The 22,734-nt window shown below is 52.8% G+C and overlaps 1 protein-coding gene across 13 annotated transcripts in view; it reads left to right on the top strand.

Annotated features, from left to right (window-relative positions):
* Tsc2 (TSC complex subunit 2) overlaps positions 1–22,734 on the top strand; it is a 34,971-nt gene that overhangs the window by 9,278 nt on the left and 2,959 nt on the right. For 4 of the 13 annotated variants that reach the window (XM_021644741.2, XM_021644742.2, XM_021644749.2 and 1 more), the window contains 26 exons: positions 660–786; positions 1,526–1,669; positions 2,523–2,660; positions 3,141–3,244; positions 3,530–3,611; positions 4,787–4,942; positions 5,379–5,495; positions 8,692–8,814; positions 9,350–9,456; positions 9,657–9,807; positions 10,839–10,961; positions 11,749–11,883; positions 12,614–12,803; positions 13,588–13,681; positions 13,826–13,928; positions 14,121–14,215; positions 15,332–15,460; positions 16,745–16,909; positions 17,124–17,276; positions 17,360–17,472; positions 18,557–18,769; positions 19,448–19,651; positions 20,262–20,330; positions 21,371–21,501; positions 21,852–22,342; positions 22,557–22,632. In XM_021644741.2, the coding sequence (XP_021500416.1) occupies positions 660–786; positions 1,526–1,669; positions 2,523–2,660; positions 3,141–3,244; positions 3,530–3,611; positions 4,787–4,942; positions 5,379–5,495; positions 8,692–8,814; positions 9,350–9,456; positions 9,657–9,807; positions 10,839–10,961; positions 11,749–11,883; positions 12,614–12,803; positions 13,588–13,681; positions 13,826–13,928; positions 14,121–14,215; positions 15,332–15,460; positions 16,745–16,909; positions 17,124–17,276; positions 17,360–17,472; positions 18,557–18,769; positions 19,448–19,651; positions 20,262–20,330; positions 21,371–21,501; positions 21,852–22,342; positions 22,557–22,632 (3,733 nt within the window). The remainder of the gene's footprint in view (positions 1–659; positions 787–1,525; positions 1,670–2,522; positions 2,661–3,140; positions 3,245–3,529; positions 3,612–4,786; positions 4,943–5,378; positions 5,496–8,691; positions 8,815–9,349; positions 9,457–9,656; positions 9,808–10,838; positions 10,962–11,748; positions 11,884–12,613; positions 12,804–13,587; positions 13,682–13,825; positions 13,929–14,120; positions 14,216–15,331; positions 15,461–16,744; positions 16,910–17,123; positions 17,277–17,359; positions 17,473–18,556; positions 18,770–19,447; positions 19,652–20,261; positions 20,331–21,370; positions 21,502–21,851; positions 22,343–22,556; positions 22,633–22,734) is intronic. The other 9 variants (XM_021644744.2, XM_021644745.2, XM_021644750.2 and 6 more) reach the window with 7 other exon arrangements.

The following is a 22,734-nucleotide window of genomic DNA, read 5'->3' on the forward strand; positions in this document are numbered from 1 at the left end:
CATCAGAACTCCCCCTTTGCTGCTCCCTGACCTCCACCATTGCCTCTTGAAGTATACTGTTGTAGAGCAGCCAAACAGGGATTCTCTTACACAGATCTCACCATTCTAGACTTCACTTGAGGTCGTAATGGTCTTTCCTATGAAACAGACCCAGTGGTAGTCTTACCTCCATTTTAGCCCCGTAAACCTCTTGCCTTTTCCTTCTTGGATCTTTACGTATACCCTTTATTCCTGGTAAAATGTTCTTCTCACCTTTCTGAGTCCTGAATGTCCTGTGAGGTCCTGAGATGGTGGTTAGCTGCTTGGCTCCCGAGAATAGTTTTTACTATGTCCATGGCTTCTCAGCTGTGGTTTCAGGTTCAGCCTCTGCTCTTGTGGGATTCTTGAGTCTCTGTCTTCCGCCAGGCTGTTAGCACCATGAAGCTCAGGGTATTGTCACTCCTGTGTCTAATGTGAACCATAACCCATAGTGATCAGTAGTGACTGGCTGAACGAATTGCATAGGAATCATAATTGCTGCTAGTTTCTTTGCTCCCTGCCCACTTCCCCAGTTGTATTTCTGAACCATAAGTGCAAGGTGCCTCTTGGGAACACTGCTAGAGGGTTCCATACTGAGCTGGGACTCTGTTCACATCTGTCTTTCTGGGGAACATTTTCAGATCCTACATGGAAGATGCCCCATTGCTGAGAGGAGCCGTGTTCTTTGTAGGGATGGCACTCTGGGGAGCTCACCGACTCTATTCTCTCAAGAACTCCCCCACATCTGTGTTGCCATCTTTTTATGAGGTAAGGCGTTTTCTATACCACAGTGGGTCTGGGGCTTATGGGGTAGAACTGAGCAGCTATTTCCAGTTAGTTGCTTTTTAACTGTAGATGAGATTTAGGGTTATAAGAGGTTTTATTCTCAAGAAAGTGTTTTATGAGTTTTGTCTCCTGCCCACTCAGTGTTGCCCCTGGGGATAGCGTTCCCCCACTCAGTGTTGGTTTCATTTGTCAAGTAGTGATCTTTCCAGCTCTTCCCCCACAGCATTGCTTTTGTTCTGTGACGTTCAGAGAACTTCCCGGGTATGCTTGTATTTAGTTCTCATGGCTTCCTGGTGAGCTGGGGTCCTCATTTTGCAGCATAGTTTCAGACGAACTGCCTTTCATTTGGTTGCACAGTCTCCTGACCTGCAGGGGTCTTGTGAGTGCTGGTGCAGGGTGTGGTCTTGCTCATTGCATTGCTTACACCAGAACTTAGCACCTGTTAGCTTGTGCGTTGACAGTACTCCTGGTCTGGATTTGAAGTTTACTGACTCCCCAGTTTAGGCCTTTTGGAGGTGAAGGCTTTGGGCCTTGGGCCTTGGGCCTTGGGCCTTACATAACAGATACCTTTCTGAGTGCCACACATGAACTGTGGGCATGTGTGGTAAGTGCTGCCAACCCATGCATTTTCTACTCACCCCTAAGACAGGCTGGGAGGGACCGTTCTTCTGTGAGAGCAAAAAGCAGCTGGTCCTCTATGCTCCTTGGCACTGTGTTTTAGGCTATGACCTGTCCTAATGAGGTGGTGTCATATGAGATTGTTCTGTCCATAACAAGACTCATCAAGAAGTATAGGAAGGAGCTCCAGGCTGTGACTTGGGATATTCTGCTGGACATTATTGAACGACTGCTTCAGCAACTCCAGGTAAGGCAGAAATGCTGGGAAGGAATGAGATCCCAGACAGGCTGCTTGTCCCTGATGGAAGTTGTACATGCACTCTTCTGTGAATGTGGCCTTTCCTGGGGTCTGTTTGCTGGTGGTTCTGTTTGGAGGTGGCAAGTTGTCTTCTATTGAGGAATAGATCTTGTTTTTCCAAGCGTGTTGCATTTTGGCTTTAGACAGGAATATGCAGTAGGTGAGCAAGGGCTGAACTAGTTGTCCAAGGCAGACCAAGTGACAGGACAAGTCACCTCCATGGTTTGAGTAGGCCCTGGAGCAATTTACAGAGCATCTATGCTGCATCTACACCGGAGGATAGTGTCAGTGAGTGTCGACCACAGTGTAAAGAAAACACCAGTGCCACACATTCACTGATGGCTGGGCTGTGGGAGATGAGGTTGGCATCTAGCATGAGCTCAGCCTGGGGCTGAAAAGGGGGCGGCCCAATGGTAACAAAAACTGAGACCTGGTAAGACCCAAGTTGAGTTGTGACTGGTCAAGTGGACTAGCCAGGAGGTACTTTGGGCTTGGTAGAGGAGGTAGGAGGCCACACTCTTGAAACTGAAGGCACTGGAACCTGGGAGAAGCATGCAAAGCTTGAAGTTGTAGTATTTTCATCTCCTGTTTGCTCTCCCTTCCAGACCAGGTTTCATAGGCTCAGCCTCCATTCCTGTAGTAAGAAATGGGTGATAACAGTGATTTCCATCTCTCTCAGATGGTCTAGCTGAAGTATGTAAGTGTGGGGGGTGTTGTGTGTGGTATGTGGGGGTGTTTGTAAGTAGCTCCTCTCAAGCTGGGTAAAGGAGATTAGTTTATATTTTGTGTCTTGGTACCACAGAACCTGGACAGCCCAGAACTCAGGACCATCGTCCATGACTTGCTGACCACTGTGGAGGAGCTGTGTGACCAGAATGAGTTCCATGGCTCTCAGGAAAGATACTATGAGCTGGTGGAGACCTATGCAGACCAGAGACCTGTAAGGACCCCGTTCTGCTGGGGCTGTGTGGAATGGTTCCCATGGAACCATGGTTTCTGATTTTCAAGTAAAAGACGGACATGCACCTGTGTTTCTAGATCTGCGCTTCAGCAGGAAGCCTGGCAGGCATCAGCTAGCAGGATTGTGTGGGTTTGTTAAAAAGCTTTGTGCTAGCCTAAGCATCAATTTCCTCCCACCAAAGTGGAGGAACATTCTGAGCTGGTTCTACAGAAACCAGTTCTCCCAGGGGGCACCAGTCATTTTGCCAGAATTACTTGGTTTACTGCCATCCTATTCAACCGATTTGACATGAATTTCTCACTTCCAGGAGACATTTGTTCTTGCTAATTCCTCACCGGGCTTTGATGTAGCTAATTTCTGAGCAAACTGGACTCTCCCGGGTCGGCAGCCTAGTGGCAAGTTGGTACACCTGTAGAGGGCAGATGGCTCACTGACTGCAGAACTGTTTTCCTTTGACAGGAATCCTCTCTCTTAAACTTGATATCCTACAGAGCCCAGTCCATCCACCCGGCCAAGGATGGCTGGATCCAGAACTTGCAGTTGTTGATGGAGAGGTTCTTCAGGTAGGGGAGCCTCTGTGATCCCTTTGTCTCAGGGACCTGTCCAAGACCTCAGGGGTTTGGGCTTTCCTTTCTGACCCATGAGTGTCCTCTGGGCCCACATGTTGGTCCATAAAGCTGATTCTCAGAATGCAGCCCTTTTACCTGGTCTTGGTATGGGTCTCAGTGGAGTTCATGAGAGTAGTCCAAAGTTGAGCCTCCCTGCCCACCGTGAGGCTGGGCCCAGTGCACATGTGCTGGGGGTTCAAGTGGTCTTAGCCAGCTGCAGCAAGTCTGTTCCTCTCCCAGGAATGAGTGCCGAAGTGCCGTGCGCATCAAGGTGCTGGATGTGCTGTCCTTCGTGCTGCTCATTAACAGGCAGTTCTATGAGGTGAGTATTCAGAGTTAAAGGCTGCGGTGTGATTGTGCTGGGGCTGGGCTGGCTCTGGGTTCCACCCCCATCTGGGTTTCGTACATGTTCCAGCAGAATTGGGGTCTGCTGGTGGTCCTAGTGGCTTCCCTTTGTGGCATGCTGTCAGCTGCCTTTGCGCCTCCCTGTTCACTCAGTATTTATATTGTGATGTTCTGCTCAGACCTGTGCTGGGCCTGGAGGCTGCCGAGAAGCGAGGTAGGTAGGTACTTGTCCTTGTGGAGCTCTGGCCTAAGCCCCGCTCAGAACCCAGGAATGTCTTTACTTTGACTTCAGAAGTCTGCTTCTGTGTGTGTTGTTCTGGGGAAGAACCCCAGGTCCCACACCTGTTGGGAAGGTGCTCAGCCGCTGAGCTGTCCTTGCCCGCTCCCCGGCAGTCTGGTGGGTGGCGGTTGTTTCTGTAATCCTTTCCCTGTCATCATCCCCATTACCAGCTGCAGCCTGCCGTAGGTCCTACTAAGCTGTCTTCTTGCTGTACCTTCCCCTCCCTCCCTCCTTCCTCGAGTCTGTGGGGTTCTTGCTTTGGGGAGCACTGTTAGTGCTTGACGTTCTGTGTGGCCCTTTTTGCACCTTAGATCTTTCTCCTTTTGAATGCCCCTCAGGCAGCCTGACTTCCCCGCTTCCTCAGTTTCTCCTCTCTCCCCTCCCAGCCTTTCTGTGCCCCATATTGCACTCTGCTTATCTCTATTACAATCCCATCCATCCTCGCTCGGGGTGGAGTGGGAAGCCCTTTCAGGAAGGCCTTCTGGATTCTCTGTTCTCTCTTACCAGAGCCGGTCTTTATCTGCTCTCTTCCTGTTGTTTTTAACCAGTTCTGTGAAAGCTCTCATAACAATGTCCTTGTCACAGTAGTTTCTTTGTTGCCAGCGTTTCCCTTTGCCCAGCACATGCTCACTCACACACTAATACATGGCCGTCCACTGAGGAGGCTTCTTTGTGTATGTGTGTGTTGGAGATGGAACCCAGCTTCTCACAAAGGCTAAAGGAAGTACCCTTCATTGTCCAGCCTCGCTGCAGCCTTGTGTGATACGTGGCTGCCTTGGGTCTGTCCTGAGGGAGTCACAGTGTGACTGAAATGTACCCCCTGCCCACTGTGGGACCAGAAGCTCAACTTCTCCAGTTTGTGCTCAATGCAGGAGGAACTGATTAACTCGGTGGTCATCTCACAACTCTCCCACATCCCTGAGGATAAAGACCACCAGGTCCGAAAGCTGGCCACCCAGCTGCTGGTGGACCTGGCAGAAGGCTGCCACACCCACCACTTCAACAGTCTGCTGGACATCATTGAAAAGGTGAGAGCCACTTAGAGGGCTGGGCTGGCATGGACAACACCCTGTGGACAGAGCATCCCCCGGACTCTGCTCCATTTTTACCATTGTGACTGGTGTCTGTCGCCATGGGCAGGGCTTTCTTCCCAGCCGAGATGTGTGGTGTGGTTGTGCTGAGCCACCTTGATACTTTGCCAGTGTCCGACCTGCAACACTTTGCAAATGAGTATTTTGTCACTCTCAGGAATCTGGGCTGGACATCTGGAGAAAAGCACAGAGCTGGATACAGGATAGCCACTTGTCCTTTTAGTTTTGAAATGTAGTTTGTGAACAGTCACTTGTGTAAAAATGTGTCTTTCCTCCTGAGAAGTACAAGGGAAGGTATTTGTGGTAGAGTTAGGTCTGTGGGTAACTGCCTGGGAGCCTTGAATTTGGAACTGACCTGCTGGTCTTTTGGAAGGTCATGGCACGGTCACTTTCTCCACCCCTGGAGCTGGAAGAAAGGGATGTGGCTGCATCCTCGGCCTCCCTGGAGGATGTGAAGACTGCAGTCCTGGGACTCCTGGTCATCCTTCAGGTGGGTGCTCAGGAAGGGTGCACAGACCAGCTTTGTCCACTCTTGCTGGAAGCTTCTCCGGGAAGATCCAGCTCTCACAGGTTTAGCTCTCAGGGTGCTAAAAATGGGCAGCGCTGTGAAGATGTGCCCAAGTTGTGAGAGGCCTGCAGTGTGCAGTGGGGGAGTCCTTACTGTGTGACAGCTCTTCAGTCTGTGCTGCCCAGAGCTGCCGCTGTGTTCTGTCAGTACTTGTGCCTGCTACAGCTACTGAGTAGAAAAAGCCCATTCTTGCTCTGTAGCTATTTTAATTTGGGGAGAGCTCTGTTGGGATTACTTCACACATCGTACAGTTCCTTCCATTTACAATGAACAGCTCATTGGTTGCAAATATGTTCACAAGGCTGTGTAGCTATCCCACAATAAATTTTATTTAATTTTTTAATTTTAATTTTTTGAGAGAGGGTCTCACTATGTAGCCCAGTCTGGCCTTGAACTTCAGACAGTCTTCTCTGCTCAGCCTCCCGAGTGCTAGAATTATAAGACGGGGATACCATACCCAATTACAATCAGTTAGCCTGGATTTGTGACTCTTGCTCCCCATTTTCTCCTCCCAAGGACCTGGTAGCTCTTGATGCGCTATTTGCTTCCATGAAGACGTTTTCCGTTCTAGATGTCTCACACACATGGACTCACATATGTGGTCGTTTGTGGTTGGCTTTCACCAGCCGTCACGTTTCAGGGTTTGTCTCTCTTGTTGCATGTCTCAGTGCTTCGTTATTTTCAAGATGTTGATTGTGTACATGGTTCCCACTTTGTAGTCTGTTGGTGGACACAGGCTGTTTCTGCCTTCTGTTCCTTTGCTATTGTTGTACAGTGTTGTGTAGATACCATTACCTTTTTCCAGTGTGTGTACCTAGGAAGAATTGCTGAGTCATATGTTGAGTCTGTTTAGCTTTTGAGAAGCTAAACATCTGAGAAGCTTTCACAGTTTTTTGGGTTTTTTTTTTTTTTCAGTGTTCATGTGTGTGCATGCATGTGTTTGTGTGTGTAAGTATAGACACACTCTTGCCACAATGTGCCCTTGGAGGTTAGAGAACAATGCTACGTGTTAGTCTTCTTTGTCCACCTTATTTGAGACAGTTTCTCATTGTTTGCTGTTGAGTACTCCAGGCTAGCTGGCCTAGCAGCTTTTAGGGATTCTGCTGCCTCTGCGTCAGTCCCTCCCTGGGAGCACTGGAGTACAGATGTGTGCTACCACATCCTTCTGTGTGTAGGTTCTGGAAATCCAAATGCTCATCCTTATGTTCACATCTCCACAGCCTCCCCCACCCCCGTTGTGTGTACTTTTTAATCTATTTTATTTGGGGTTCTTATGCCTCTACCTTCCTTCAAACCCCCCAACACCAAGTAGGAGAGAAAGAAGGTTAGTGGGGAGAGAGGTGGAAGTTCTCTTTAGCTACTTGCTGCTAGTTACGGGCATTGGGTTCTTTGGGGCAAGTCCAATCATCATTTCAGGATATCTGCAACTTCATCTCATCCACCTCCATCATCATCCCAGGAGGAGCAGGGAAGGAGCAGCAGCCTCCTCCTTTCTTGGAGCCACTCCCTTTCCCCCTGGGCTCTGGCATTTATTCCCTCTCCAGAGTCCTTGGAATGAAAATATCTGCAGCTGGCAAAGAGCCCGTCTCAGTGACCCCAGCAGGCAAATAGTTTGCTGTTGTGGACAGTCTGAAGGAGCCCCATATCCCACACCTGGGATTAAGACAAAAACTTGTTTACACAGCGTAACTGAGTTTTTAAAGACACCAAAACCTTCATTACAGTTATACTTAGTGGCATGACTTTAGCTACAAAGCCAATTCTTCACTTTTTTTTTTTTTTTGAGTGACAGTATCTCTATGTAGCCCTGGCTGTCCCGGAACTCACTATGTAGACCAGGCTGACCTCAAACTCACAGTGATCTGCCTGCCTCTGCCTCCCAAGTGTTAGAATTAAAGTCATGAGCTACCATACCTGGCTCTCTCTAGCTTTTGAAGCAGGATCCTGTTGTATAGTTTAGGCTGGCATACTCCTGAAGATCCTCCAGCCTCTGTCTTAGGAGGTTATGGTCATGGGCCACCACACCCAACTGGCACGTACATTATCAGTGGCTTGATATTCCCTGGGATCTTCTTGGGGTTTCCTCCATAAGAGCTCCATGTTCTTTGCCTCGCTGCTCTGTTGGAAAGGAGTGGTTACCATGTACCACGTGGTCTGGTTGCAGTGGGAGGGGAATTTCTTAAGGTGTTTCTTGTTCTAGCTCGGAAGTCTAGCTATGACACCAAGTTCCTGGCTATAGGCTGAGCAGCGTTCCATCGGAGGCAAAGTCTTGACTTGGTCATTTCCTTATACTGTAAATGACGTAGCCCCACCTGGCTCAACATGTAGACTCCCCCAGAGTGGTTAGATTCTCTGCCAGCAGTCAATGTCTGAGGCCCCATGTGTCCTTTCCCAAATTGTCCATTGTGGGTGTGGTTCGTGTTAAATTTATCACCTCAAGTCGTCTAGGGCAGGACTTTGAATGATGTGTTCTGAGACTAGGGAAAAATAGTTATTGTCAGTTGTCTTTAAAAGAACAGTAGAATGTGGCACACACCTTTAATCCCAGCACTCTGGAGGAAGAGGCAAGCGGATCTCCTGAGTTCAAGAGAATTCCAGGCCAGCCAGGAAAATAAAACAAACAATCAAAACCCAAACCAAAGCTAAACTGCTCACCTACAAGGCTCAGAGACCATGGAGACTCCTCAGGTTCCCCAGGGCTATAGGCAGCATTGAGTCCTTTCTCTTGGGTTTTCCTGTCACCTGCCAGGAAGGGTCAGAGCCTTGTTGGGATGGGGTGGGAAGAGGGGTAGTCTAGTGGCCCTTCCAGTGGGATAACGACTCTCACAATGCATTTGTTCCACCCAGGCTACTCTTGTTGACTTCACTTAGTCTTGGAGGACTAAAAACCCCTTTATGGCCCATGAGGAGTGGATCAGTGCTGTGCAGTAATCACTAAGATGTGTTTCCTGATTTGCTACCTAATGCCCTGCTGATAAGATGGGCACTGAGGGGTATAGAGAAAACATGGCGCTGTTGTTAGACTGTCTTTGGAGAAGTGATGTTGTTTCGTCTCCCTGGATCAGAGGTACCATCTCCCTGGCTGCAGTCACAGGCTTGGTGCACTCTTTCTCTGCAGACCAAACTATACACCCTGCCTGCCAGCCACGCTACCCGGGTGTATGAGACACTCATCAGCCACATCCAGCTCCACTATAAGCACGGCTACTCCCTGCCCATTGCCAGCAGCATCCGGCTCCAGGTGAGATCACCAGGCAGGTGGCTACTTCTTGGGGACCTAGCATGCTGCCTTGGGCTTGGGGATGTGGCATAACATTCTAGAGAGACAGTTGGTGGTCTAGGAAGGGTCCTGTGCATGACACTTTCCTCCTCAGCGTCTGCTCTGTCTGTTTTGCCAAGGACTTTGCCTTTCCTTGGCCTCTACTCCTCAGTTGTCCAGGATAGAGCCACATTGGCCTCTAGGATTGAAACATAGTCCCAGTGCTCCTGGTGCTGAGAGTCTCTCAGTAACCTGTGGCCTGAGCTCCCTGGATGGAGCTGGTAGGGAGAGGGGAGGGGAGGGCAGGGCTGGGCAGGGCTTGACAGCTGCCGACAGCTTGTCACCCTGATTCCTCTGCTGAGTATTGGTGACTAAGAAGGAAGCTCTGAGGACTCCCAGGCTCAGTGGGTAGGCTGTTCTTTAAGGGTCCAGCTTACAACTTCAGCTGTCTTTAGGGTGCTAAGTGAGTGGGATTTCTCTGCCTGGCGTGACTGAATGGCCATTTTGTTCCTGGCAGGCCTTTGACTTCCTGCTCCTACTGCGGGCTGATTCATTGCATCGCCTGGGCCTGCCCAATAAGGACGGGGTCGTGAGATTCAGCCCTTACTGCCTCTGTGACTGCACGTATGTGTGTGTGTGGCATTGCCTCTCTCATCTGTTCATTAGATGAAACTGGGTAGAACCTGCCCCACTTGGGTTGTTTCATGTAAGAAGAAATGTCCCGAAGGGCTGCTAGTAGCAAGCTGGGGTCAGGAGGGACCATGTCTGTTCTGACTGGCACAGTGTGGTAACGCCTCAGTTGCTTGTCCAATCTACTTCCATAGGGAACTGGATAGGGCCTCTGAGAAGAAGGCCAGTGGGCCCCTTTCACCTCCAACTGGGCCACCTAGCCCTGTTCCTACAGGCCCTGCTGTGCGGCTCGGCCACCTACCCTACTCCCTGCTCTTCCGTGTCCTGTTGCAGTGCTTGAAGCAGGTGAGATGGGACCACTCCTCCGCCCTGTTAGCGAAGACTGATACTAAGTGTATCAAAGTCTGGAGACCAACTCAACTCTTCACCATTATGTGACTGAAGTTTTGCAACAGGACTTAGATATGTAGCCAGATAACAGTAACCCTAGATCAGCATGCACCCCATGGGGAGGACACAAGTGTTGTAGGGGGATCTACTAGGTAAGCTGAGGTCAGGCTTAAGAAGTAAGGAAGGTCACAGAGACAGGAGTCAGCAAAGCCTAGAAGTGGGTAGTATGTTTGTATGCACTGGACGGGCTAGAAGGCCCAAGTGTCCCTAGAGATGCTAGAGCTGGAAGTCTGTTTCTTAGGAATACCCATGCCTCCTGTCACAGAGTGTCGATGGTCAGGACTGCTTATGATTTGGCTGTGGGAGTGGGCCATCCCTGATGGAGGGATAACCAGGCAGAAGTCAGCCGTGGCTCACATCCTCCCCGTGGGTGGCTGTCTGTGGTTCTAGGCTGACCCCGGCTGTCAGCCAGCGGTCTTGGCCTAGGAGTTGTTATGCTCCCTTCCACCCTCAGCCACGATTCAGCTTTTCTTCTGCCACAGTATCGGTATAGGCGCTTAGCTGGTGCAGAGGGAGTTCAAGCACGGGTATCTATTGGGACCCCCCACACCCTGTATAGTTCCAAGGCAGGAAGTCACCAGGCCATCCCTGGGCAGGTGAGGGAGGACAGAGCCAGAGCTGGGGAAGCTCTAAGTTGTACTAAGATGGGGGAGGCATTAGCTCTCTGCTGGGTCTCTACTCAGCCTGGTTCTGATGGTAGCTGCCACTGCCCAAGGTACTGTCCAATGTCTGAGGCTCTCTTTGAGCAGTGACTGCTAATACACTTGAGGGACAGAGGTCAAGGCTCAGTAAATACACTGTGGGCGAGGGAGCAGAAATCTGTAGACTTGTAGCTGTATAGTAGCACATAGCTTCAGTACTGATGGAGTCTTCTGTTACCAAGGTCTAGAGAGCCTTGCCGCCCTAACCAAGTACCCTCCTCCTAGGAGACCGACTGGAAGGTGCTGAAGCTGGTGCTCAGCAAGCTGCCTGAGTCTCTGCGCTACAAAGTCCTCATTTTCACTTCCCCCTGCAATGTTGACCAGCTGTCTTCTGCCCTCTGCTCCATGGTAATGCCCACCACAGCTCCTGTGACAGCTCCTGTTGTGTCATTTGTGGTGGGCCTTTGCAGTAGGCTATAGTCTAGCCTTTCTCCTCCAAAATATAGGATGTTCCTCACAGATACGTTACCACCACTACCTAGCTGGGATCTTGTGTCTTTCAGAATGAGCCTTGATGGTGCTCCTGGGCTAGCAGAGGCTACAATGCCAAAACTGCCCTAGGGATCCCATTCCATCCCAGATATGTATATTGGAGGTCCCTGGTCAAGGACTGTCTTAGGGATTGAGTGGTGTGCAGAGGCATACACGATGGCCACTGCAGCTCTTATAAAGGAAAGCACTTAATTAGGGCTGGCTCACAGTTCAGAGGTTTAGGCCATTATCATGGCGGGAAGCATGGTGGCATGCAGGCAGACATGGTGCTGGAGAGGGAGCTGAGAGTTCCACATCCAGATCAGCAGGCAGCAGGAAAAGACATTGAACCACTGTGGTCCCCCCCCCCCCCGCAACCCACCCCAGACACACTTTCTCCATCAAGGGCACATATACTCTAACGAGACCACACCTCTGGTCGTGCCATCCCGAGTCTACAGAGGTCATTTTCATTCAGGCCACCACAGACCTGTTGCTGAGTGAACATGCCTCAAGACTCTTCTAGACTAGAGCACCTGTGATGGTGGGATCATACTTTGGCTACATTGTTACAAGAGGAGAGTTTCCTCAAAGACCTCTGCCTTCTGGGCTCCGGAGGAGCACTGCTGTGGAACAGAGGTTTCAGGGCAGTGTCTTATATTAGCTTTCAGCCCCAAAGACCCTTGAGCGGCTCCGAGGTACTCCAGAAGGCTTCTCGAGAACTGATTTGCACTTGGCTGTGGTTCCTGTGCTGACAGCGTTAATATCTTACCACAACTATTTGGACAAGACCAGACAGGTGAGACATGGAAAAAGGGACAGTGGGACAAAGGGGCACTCTATGAGCTGGCCAGGGTGAGGTCAGCTGGCTTTGTTCAGTGCTACAGGCCACTGCCTGTCAGCCAACCAGGGACTGTGGGCAGCTGGGTCCCAGGCGCAGAACTTGTGAGCTCTCTTCAGGCTCTGGGCCTTCTGTGACCTTTGGCTGTGCCCATCGCCCTCCCCCGTCTCAGAAGCACTTCTGTTAGCTTTGGAGGCCAGTGACCAGACCAGCTCTAAGAAGTGTGGTGGGTTGGTCAGGACCCCTGGCTGTCACTTCTTTTGTCGTCACGGCAGTGCTCATTTCTGTCCTGTGCTGCTGCCTGCCATCCTCCCTGTGTCCCCTAGATCCTGCTATGTCTCCATAACAAAATGGAGCTTTTGGTGAGTTGGTGCCTCACCTCAAGGCTAGTTCTTTGAAATGCCCAGAATGATGGGGGTTATGAGCCCAGGACAGCTGGTTTCATCCTATGGGCCATAGGGTAGGGTACCATCTGTGAGGGTGGGCTTACTTAGGCATTGCAGAGCATTTCTAAGACTTGCTTCTACTGTCTTCCAAGAAGCATCTCAAAGTGTGCAAAAGAAGGAAATAAGGCCTGGGAAAGTACCTGGTATACCAGAGCAGCTTGGCCCTCCTGGGCAGAGGGCAGGGGTACCGTGCCAGCTTGGGGCAGGCAGACCCATTATGTCTTACATCTTGCTTCCCTTAGCGTGAGATGGTTTACTGCTTGGAGCAAGGCCTTATCTACCGCTGTGCCAGCCAGTGCGTGGTGGCTTTGGCCATCTGCAGTGTAGAGATGCCTGACATCATCATCAAGGCACTACCTGTCCTGGTGGTGAAGCTGACACACATTTCCGCCACAGCCAGCATGGCCATCCCCCTCCTGGAGTTCTTGTCTAGTGAGTCTGTGTGTCTCTGCTTGTGTATGCCTGCATATAGGTATCTGTGGGGTGGGACCCTTGAATTTAGGCCTGTGACAACACCCTTCGACTTCTCCGTCCCTCCTGACTGCATACAGGTTGGCCTTCCTGGGGAACCTGCATCTTGGCACTTGTGCTGCCTCAGGCCTTGGCCTTCCTCCCAGCTTCCCCAGTGTTTTGCTGTCTGCTCTAGGACAGCCCATTCCTTTCCCATCTGCTCATTAGCCTGCCTGTCATCCTTAGTTCTGCCTCATACCCAGACTGCTTTTTTTAAGCCTCCTTTCTGTCCTTACAGCACTGGGATTTTGCCAATCTTACCTGCTTTATCCTTCCCTTGCCAGAACTTCCAGAAGTTCAGGGCATTGTGCTGATCCCCTTTTTTCTACCTCCTGTGTATCTGGAGCAGCAGCCTCAGACCCTGAGACCCTGGGTCAGCACTTGGCAAGAAGGCCCAGAGTGGAAAGTTGATACTTAGTGGGCCTCACAGTGCTTGTTTTGCTTACTAACCTATAAAAATGCTCAAAATCTTTGCAGCCCATGGATCATATAGCTTCAGGTTGTGGGCTAGATTTGATGCAGAAACCGTAAGTTGCTTGTCTCTGGGATGGAGAGCTGAGGCCTGGATCAGGAAGGTTAGGTTTAGGTTTCTGTGGGTAGCTGCCCTGACTTTTGGAAATAAAGTGCAGGGTGTTGGCGTCGGTCACTGCAGCTGTGGTCCTTGCTGGCTGGCCTGGGCGTGGCTGATGGCTGTTATCTGTCACAGCTCTGGCCAGGCTGCCCCACCTCTATAGAAACTTCGCTGCAGAGCAGTACGCGAGTGTGTTTGCCATCTCCCTGCCCTACACCAACCCCTCCAAGTAAGTCTGGTTGCCCTGGGTTCCCCTTCCCAGCCATGGCCCAGTCCGAGCCTCTTGAAGTGCAGAGTCAAGCTGAGTTCCAAGCTTGAGAGTTCCCTGAAGTGGTAAGAGGGAGACTAGAGGTTCTGTGTGTTCTCCCGCCAGGTTCAATCAGTACATCGTGTGTCTGGCCCATCACGTCATAGCTATGTGGTTCATTAGGTGCCGACTGCCGTTCCGGAAGGATTTTGTCCCTTATATCACTAAGGTTAGCCCAGGGGCTGTGGATGGAGTGGGGCATAAGTAATGCACAGGGTCATAGATGGAGGTGGCAACTGGTTGAGGCTCTGACATGCAGGAGCTGGCTCACTAGGGTCAACCTCACTAGGTGTGGGGAGAGAACTGCTGATTTGCTCTCCCATGGCCCCTCTCATGGCTTATGTCTCTACCCTTACTCTAGGGCCTGCGTTCCAATGTCCTCCTGTCTTTTGATGATACCCCTGAGAAGGACAGTTTCAGAGCACGGAGCACCAGTCTTAATGAAAGACCCAAAAGGTTCGGGGTCTGCTGAGGCTATGCCTGATCTCAAGTGGGGTGGGACCCTGGGCTGTGACTCGTGATTACTGACCTCTAGGCCAGTGAACATGGGACTAGGAATAAGGGGTGTCACTGTACGCGGTGGCATGAGGCTAAGATGCCCTTGGGCAGGACCTGGAAAAGTTGCTAGTACCTCCCGTTTGCTAGGCTGGCTTATAGTCTCCATCCCTGTGGAGCCCGTATGCCAGTGGCTTGGCTTCTCTAGGCCAGGATTCCAGATTGTTGTGTTGGAAGTCAAGATGTACAGGGCTGGGTCTCGCTGCGCTGGAAGAGGAGTAAAAGAATGTATCATGGCAGCTGTGACTTGGGCCTGGCCAGGGAGAACCCAGAGTCATCTCCTGCCTGGTCCCATGGTCTTGGGCTAGCCCAGCCTCCAGCCAGAGCCACCCCTCTTCCTCCAGAGCTTGCTCATCAGGGACACGCTCTTCACCATCACAGCCGCTTGTGCCAAATCTGAAAGCAGAGCTGTGCGAGTCCTCATTGTTCTTGTTTGCACCTCATTGCCCTGCTGCCCTGCCTGCCCCGCTTCCTGCGGGCTGTCTCAGCTCTCTTTGGGTGGGATACGGCACTTTCCAGTGCAGCCTGTACTCAGGCCCCATTGCTGGGGCTGAAGAATGTCAGTTTGACCTTCCTTGGCCAGAGCCGCCTTCTCTTAGGGGCTTTTGGGCCTTGTGTTGAGAACTAGCCTCTTTCCACAGTGAGTTCCAGGGCCTGGCCTCAAGGCCTGTCTGTGGGGTAAGCAGGGATGGATGTCTGATCAGCATAGCCTGGAATCTGCCGTGCGGGGCGATCCACACATTTAATTTGCACTAATGTCTTTTGTTTCGGTACCATGCGTGAAAGCTTACATTTTCTCAGTCGCGTTTACAAGCTGTATTTTCATGCATTTTTGTTTTCTGTTTCTTCCCTGCTCACTGTCCTTTGGCATGGTTCTTTTGTTCATCTCACCCGCGGGACCTCTCCACCTTGACCCTGTGGCCTGGGACCTTTCCTCCTCACCCCTCCAATGGCTTGTTCTCCCATTCCCGGGAGCTGGGCTCTCTGGGGCTTGGGGCTTCCTTCCTCGCCCGGTAGTTTGAGGATAGCCAGAGCCCCCAAACAAGGCCTGAATAACTCTCCACCTGTGAAAGAATTCAAAGAGAGCTGTGCAGCCGAGGCCTTCCGGTGCCGCAGCATCAGTGTGTCTGAACATGTGGTCCGCAGGTAGTGGGGCTGTGTCGGGCGGGGGGCACAGACCCTGGAGCTTGGCCCCGTGAGCACCCGGGTGGTGGTGCATGGGGCTGCATGCATGACCTCCTCGCCTGCTGGCGGCTCTCCCTGACCAGAGCTGGAGGACAACCTGGCCCCAGCCTAGCAGAGCCTGGTGGCGAAGGGTGGGAAGGTTGCATTCTGTCCAAGCCCTGTACAAACACAGTTGGCTGCGCAGCCTCCTCAGAGATCCTCCTCCAAGCTAGATGGCTAGGGTCCTGGCTAGAGCTAGGGTAGCTGCTCCGAGAAAACTGGGAGGCTAGCGAGGCTAGCGCCAGCCCCCACAGGTTTGTACCTGAAAGACAAGGGCAAGAGCTTTGTAAATGCACGTTGCACCTGTGCAGGTTGGCAGACACACACTCCTGAGTTTGGCATCACATTCTGTAGGGCCAATTTTCTCCGTGGGCTTCACTCTTGGAGGAAATGGAGGCTTTTGTGTAGGGGTCTGGAGTAGAGGCCAGCCTGGGAGGGGAGGCTGCCGCGTAGTTAGGTGCTAGCATTTTCCTGTGAGTTGTGCCTGCACTGGTGTTAGGGCATCTCTCCCTTACCTTCCATACCTTTGTGGATGTGGCTTCTCCCACCCTGAGACCCAGCCCCTTGCTGCCGCCTGCCTTGGGCTTCTACCTCAGTGTGGCCTCCGAGCTGGGGACAGTGAGGTGCTTAGTAGTAACCCCTGTCGATTCTTTTTCTGGCAGATTCCTTGTAAGTGGCTGAAGAGCTATGACATTCACATTAGAGTCCAACCTACAAAAGGCCTTCCTCTGGTCCTTGGGTCATGAGTGACGCTTTAACAGTCACCCCAGTTCACATAGCACAAGCTCTACATAAAGCTTAGCCACTCCCCGTCCTTGACAGGAGGTGGCCCTGTGGGCAGAATGCAATCTTGCTCTGTCCTCCTGTGGTCTCTAAGTCTGCATGACTAAGCTGTGTGCTGCAGCCATGGCTAACTCCTATATGCTTTGGGGAGAGGGATGTTCGGTCTTGGTAGACTCTCAGCTGTGCTCCACACAGAGGGGCTTGGCTGTGAGGCTCCTACCTCCCTTTCTCTCTGGGAGACATGGTCCACATGGCTTGTGAGGTTGTAGCTTCACTGGCCGCTGCACCCTGGGCCTGGTGAGCTTTCTAAGCAAGGCCATCTCGGCCATGCATGCATTGAGCTTTGGCTCCTGGTGGTAGGTGACCCAGCATGGTCTTTCCCTTGATCCTGACCCCTGACCTGGGCATGGTTTCTCCCTCTAGCAGAATACAGACATCCCTCACCAGCGCTAGCCTGGGGTCTGCAGATGAGAACTCTATGGCCCAGGCTGATGACAACCTGAAAAATCTCCACTTGGAGCTCACAGAAACATGTCTGGACATGATGGCCCGATACGTGTTCTCCAATTTCACTGCGGTTCCCAAGAGGTGTGAGGACCTACAGGTCTGGGGTACTGAAGGTGGGAGGGGCAGCTGTCTAGTTGGTCCTCTGTAGCTGAACTGGAGGCCCATGGTGGCAGCTGCTCTGGGCTCCAGGACGGCTCCTGAGGTCCTGGTGGCCTTCAGGAGCTGCGATTCCCTGCCTGGAGTTCCCTTTGACCCTGCACTTACAAGCTGGAGGTGGACACTCTTATTCTTTTAGGTCCCCGGTGGGAGAGTTCCTCCTGGCAGGAGGTAGGACCAAAACCTGGCTGGTTGGAAATAAGCTTGTCACTGTGACAACAAGTGTGGGAACTGGCACCCGATCATTGCTGGGCCTGGACTCCGGGGATCTGCAGGGTGGCCCAGAGTCAAGGTGACTGGCCCTTCCTTCTGTGTACACTGTGGTCCTAGAAACTCTGAGGGACTGTGTTGACTCTGTATGGGCACTTTCCGTAGCTCTGATCCTGGCACACACGTGAGGCAGACAAAGGAAGCACCAGCAAAACTGGAGTCCCAGGCTGGGCAGCAGGTGTCCCGTGGGGCCCGGGACCGGGTTCGCTCCATGTCAGGTAAGACTCTACTCCAGCCCTCTCCTGACCGGGCCCATCATCCCTCGGCTACCTCTCAGTCTGGCCCAGTGTGCAGAAGAGCTGAGGGACTGCTGGCCGCCTTTGAGTGCCCGCTTCCTCGTGGCTCCTGGGTATGGTCCTTATGGCATACTTACCACAGTGTGTGTATGGCATGGCACCTCTGCTCATCAGTGGAGTGAGGCTCCTGCAGCCGAAGGGCCTGAAGCCCAGCTCCCCCAGCACTTCCTCTGCTACAGTCTAATGACCTGCACTTCAGTGGGCAGGCGCTGGCTGTCTTTTGCTGATCTCAGCTCAGGAGGCCACCACTCTTCTTTTTTTTCCTTCCTGTTTTTTTTGTTTGTTTTGTTTTATTTTGTTTTTTTTTGTTTTTCAAGACAGGGTTTCTCCATGTAGCCCTGGCTATTCTGGAATTTGCTCTTTAGACCAGGCTGGCCTCGAACTCACAAAGATCTGCCTGCCTGTCTTCTCCAGTGCTGGGATTAAAGATGTACACCACCACTGCTCAGTCTGCTCAGTCTGTCTGTTTGTTTGCTTGTTTGTTTGTTTAGATTTTTAGTATTTTATGTACATTGGTGTTCTGTCTGCATGTATGTCTGTGTGAAGGTGTCAGATGCCCTGAAACTAAAATTACAGATAGTTGTGAGCCACCACATAGGTGCTAGGAGTTGAACCCAGGTCCTCTGGAAGAGCAGTGGATGCTCTTAACTGCTGAGCCATCTCTCTGAGGCTACTGCTCTTTTGGGGGTAGGGTGGGGGAGGTATCCTGAGACAGGTTTTTTTGTGTTTTGTTTTGTTTTTTCTGGCTGTCCTGAAACTGGATCTATAGACCAGCCTGGCCTTGTACTCAGAGAACTGCCTGACTCTGGAGTGCTGGGATTAAAGGCATGCCCCCCTCCCTCAGCTAGAGGCTACTGCTCTTAAAGGGCCCAAACCCAGGAGCTGGACTGTCCTGCTCTGTCTTTCCTTGGGCATGGGTCAGGTGCTTCCAGGCTGGCTGGACTCAGTGTCTAAGGATCTGCTGTGTCCTGGGTAAGTGATGGTCACCAGTTCTCAACACCCTTAGGGGGACACGGTCTTCGAGTTGGTGCTCTGGACACTTCAGCCCCCCATACCCCAGCTGGCACTGCTTCTCTGGGACCACAAAGTGCAACAGCAGCAAAGCCTGAGAAGGCCTCTTCAGGAACGCAGCTTCCAGCAGCAGAGAAGACGAATCTGGCGGCCTACGTGCCTTTGCTGACGCAGGGCTGGGCAGAAATCTTGGTCCGCAGACCCACAGGTACTGAGAAAGCGCTGAGCGTACCGTATTCTTCTGGCTGTAGACCCAGAGCAACAAATAGGGACATGGAGGCATTCCCTCTAAGGCTGGTTTTCAGATGTGGGTGGTGACTGAGGCGCTTGCAAAGTGCTCAACGGGGCAGTTTGTCCTTCCGCTGTTTGGTCTTCCAAGGTAGAGACCAGAAGATGAGACTAGATGTGGGCAGGGCTGAGGCCTCTCCTGAGCTTGCAAGTGGCCGCCTTCTCTCTTTGTCCTTATGGTTGAGCCCAAATCCTTCATTATGTGGACAGTCATTAGAGAGTACATGGCCCACCCACGCACTCTCACCTGACTTTGTTCATTTCCACCATGTCCACGCAGTCACTTTCTGAGGTCCGCCTGCAACAGGGGCATGTCAGTCGTGGGGAGGGGCTTAACAAAGACCTCAAGCCCAGGAGCAGTCCTGCATACTGTGGGGATGCGGTACAAGGAGAAGGCGATAGCTCTGGGCTGCCCGGCTCTCTCAGGAGCCCCTGCCCCGGTGGGTGTCTGAACCTGGGCTGCCTGGCCTCAGTGCAGAGCTCTCATCTGGAGCAACACAGAGGGTATTGGTGGGTACAGGCTGTTGGAGATGGTACCAGGAGTACGGTGTGACTGTGACAAGTACGGCCTAAGACTTGAGCTACCACCCACCCCCAGGGAACACCAGCTGGCTGATGAGCTTGGAGAACCCGCTCAGCCCCTTCTCCTCAGACATCAACAACATGCCCCTGCAAGAGCTGTCCAATGCCCTCATGGCTGCTGAGCGCTTCAAGGAACACCGGGACACAGCCCTGTACAAGTCATTGTCAGTGCCAGCAGCTGGCACGGCCAAGCCCCCTCCTCTCCCACGCTCTAATACAGGTGAGCACAGGCATGGACAATGCTAGGCCACGGACACCTTGTCTGATGGCAGCGTGGTTTCCTCCACCGAGGCCTCCCACGCATAATTTTCAGAGTCTTTGGGGGAGATACCAGATGCTCTGGTCCCTAAACCCAAACACTCTTCCTTGGGTACTGGTGCTTCCTGCAACCATCAGGATGCTGCTGAAGTTGGCAGTGTCTGGGTGGAGCTCTCTGGAGCCTTTGCCAACACTTCCATGGGCATGGCCCTGGGTGAGGAGGCACTGCGGGCAGCTGAGCATCCCCCCGGGTCTGGGGTGGGATGCCTGAGCCTGCCTGCCTGCCTGCCTGCCTGGGTGCTCCCAGCCTGTCAACCCTGCCCAGCTAGGCCCTTGGTCATATGTGGCCATAGATGGTACGCGTGAGGATGTCCACGTGTCAGCAGCTGGCCAGCACTGGCCTCCCAAAGGCTGTGCATGCTGTTTGGAGAGCTGGGAGCCCTGTGTGCCGGCCCTGGCCGCCGCTGGCCCTCCCCTCTCTCCTCTCCAGGCCCGGGGCTATGCCCATCCTCTCTGCTCGGCCTTGTGCAGTCTCTGCCGCTGACGAGGCTATTCGCGTGGTTACCTTGCAGTGGCTTCTTTCTCCTCCCTGTACCAGTCCAGCTGCCAAGGACAGCTGCACAGGAGCGTTTCCTGGGCAGGTATTGGCACGTCCCTGTGAGGAAGCCATGTGGTCTGCAGAGCACCACTCTGCCTCATAGATGCTCTTCTCATCGTCCCTCATCTGGTCACCCCTCCATGGCTGGCTGAGCCATTCATCGCCCTTGGGGAGCAGGGTCCTGGCTGACATGAGGACATCTGTGTAGGACACCTGTGCTTAGTCCATGGGAACCCTTTGACACATGTCCTTCTGAGCTGAGCTTTGCTTCTGAGCTGTCTGTGGCCTCTGGCTGCCAGGTTGGGTAGGTCTCCTTTTTCCCTGTGGGTGGCAGCTGTTGGCCCTAGGGCTCCATTGTGCTGCTCTTTTCCTGGCTACTGTGATCTGATTGTTTTGTGCATTTCCCTTTCATCATAGCTGGTCAAAGACTTGGGTGACAAGGCCCCCAGCTCCTTGCCTCTGGCTCTCAAAGCTTGCCCAGCAGCTTCCCTCACGTGTGTAGGAGCTAGTTTTGGAAGGGCCGTGTATACATGGCTGCTGGAGTGTGGGCAAGGGCTGGGGGGGGGGGTGTCACAGGCTGCGCTGACCCTTGACTGCTCTTACCCACACCCTGCCCTGGGAAGTGGTGTCTGCGGACTTCATCCCTTCCCTCAAGTACCAGACTTGAAGCCTCTGTCCTCAGGGAGAGTTGCAAGTCTGCATATGGGGGCACCCTGTCAGCTTCTTCCTCAGGTCCAAGCAGTGGAGAAACTAGGCCTCTTAGTCTCTGAGCTGGCTTCAAACACTGCCTCTCCTAAGCCGGAGCCCTTCTTGAGTGGGGATCCTTATCCTGTTCTCCCACCTGCCTTGCTAGTGATGTGGGGGTGGCCAGAGCTGCTGCCCACTGGCCTGCTTGAGGTACTCGAGCCAGGGCTCCCCAGGCCTTCCGAGTACATCTCCAGCCTGCTCCCGTGGCAGCTGCAGGCAGAGGGTGGAAACTCCTCAGGGTGCTGCCCTTCTGGCAGGGAGAAGCTGGTGTTCTGAGGCCACGTGAGCATCGGCCTGCCCAGCACACAGCAAGCAGCTCTGTCTGTGTCCTCCCAGACTCCGCCGTGGTTCTGGAGGAGGGAAGTCCAGGAGAGGCTCAGGTGCCAGGGGAGCCCCCTGAACTGGAGGACTTCGAAGCAGCGTTAGGTACAGACAGGCACTGCCAGCGGCCTGACACCTATAGCAGGGTGAGTGCCATGGGAAGCCATTGGGAAAGCCAGGGCAAGTGGCACAGCTTCCATCTCAGACCTCCTGGCTCTGTTCTAACTTGCTGTCTGAGCATGATAGATCCTCTCCTTGACTAAGAAATGTCTAGTTCTTTCCCCCCCCATGTCTCTGCTCAAACCATGTGAGTTTCATCCTCCATCTGGGTGGCATTTATTGTGGGTCTTTTTCAGTCTGTGGGACTCTTGGGCGTCTCTGCTCAGGAGAAGGGCCCAGAAAAGGTGGCAAGCGTGGCCAGAGGATGGGAGGGAAGCCAGAGGAGCCTGGTACCTGAGTGCCTTCTAAGAGTGCTTCTTCCAAATTGTCTTTGCAGTCATCCTCAGCGTCTAGCCAGGAAGAAAAGTCCCACTTGGAGGAGCTGGCTGCAGGGGCTATCCCCATTGAGCGGGCCATCTCCTCTGAGGGGGCTCGGCCTGCAGTTGACCTCTCCTTCCAACCCTCGCAGCCTTTAAGCAAGTCCAGCTCTTCTCCTGAGCTGCAGACCTTGCAGGACCTCCTTGGAGACCTAGGGGACAAGGCTGACATTGGACGGCTGAGTCCCGAGGCTAAGGTCCGGTCCCAGTCGGGGATACTGGATGGGGAAGCGGCCACCTGGTCAGCTCCAGGCGAAGAAAACCGCATCATAGCCCCACCTGAAGGTCCCCTGCCTTCCAGTTCTCCCCGCTCCCCCAGTGGCCTCCGGCCCCGAGGCTACACCATCTCTGATTCAGCTCCATCACGAAGGGGGAAGAGGGTAGAGAGGGATTCCTTCAAGAGCAGAGCTGCAGCCTCCAGTGCTGAGAAAGTGCCAGGCATCAACCCTAGGTAGGCACAAATCCCAAACTGCCACCAACTCTAGGGGATACAATTTTCTTCGTGGCTGGAGCTCCCAGACACTGCCTGGGACAGCAGGCAGATGTGGATTCTTATGTCCTCCCTGTGGCTGCTGGGAGGGTGGGTCCTTGGCCAGAGTTTAGACCCGGCTACTCTGCAGGTGGTTCTCCTCCTGGCCCTGCTCTGACCAACGCTTTCTCTGCAGCTTTGTGTTCCTACAGCTCTACCATTCACCCTTTTTTGGTGATGAGTCCAATAAGCCCATCCTGTTGCCCAATGAGGTAGGCCTGCCTTACCTCTCCCACTGTAGGGTGTGGTCGCAAGAGGATCTAGCCCCTCGTGGCAGAGACTGCAGTCTGTTGGGCAGTCATCCTGAGGACTGG

Source organism: Meriones unguiculatus, chromosome 11, assembly GCF_030254825.1.
Source record: "Meriones unguiculatus strain TT.TT164.6M chromosome 11, Bangor_MerUng_6.1, whole genome shotgun sequence".
In the NCBI taxonomy this organism is placed as follows: domain Eukaryota; kingdom Metazoa; phylum Chordata; class Mammalia; order Rodentia; family Muridae; genus Meriones; species Meriones unguiculatus.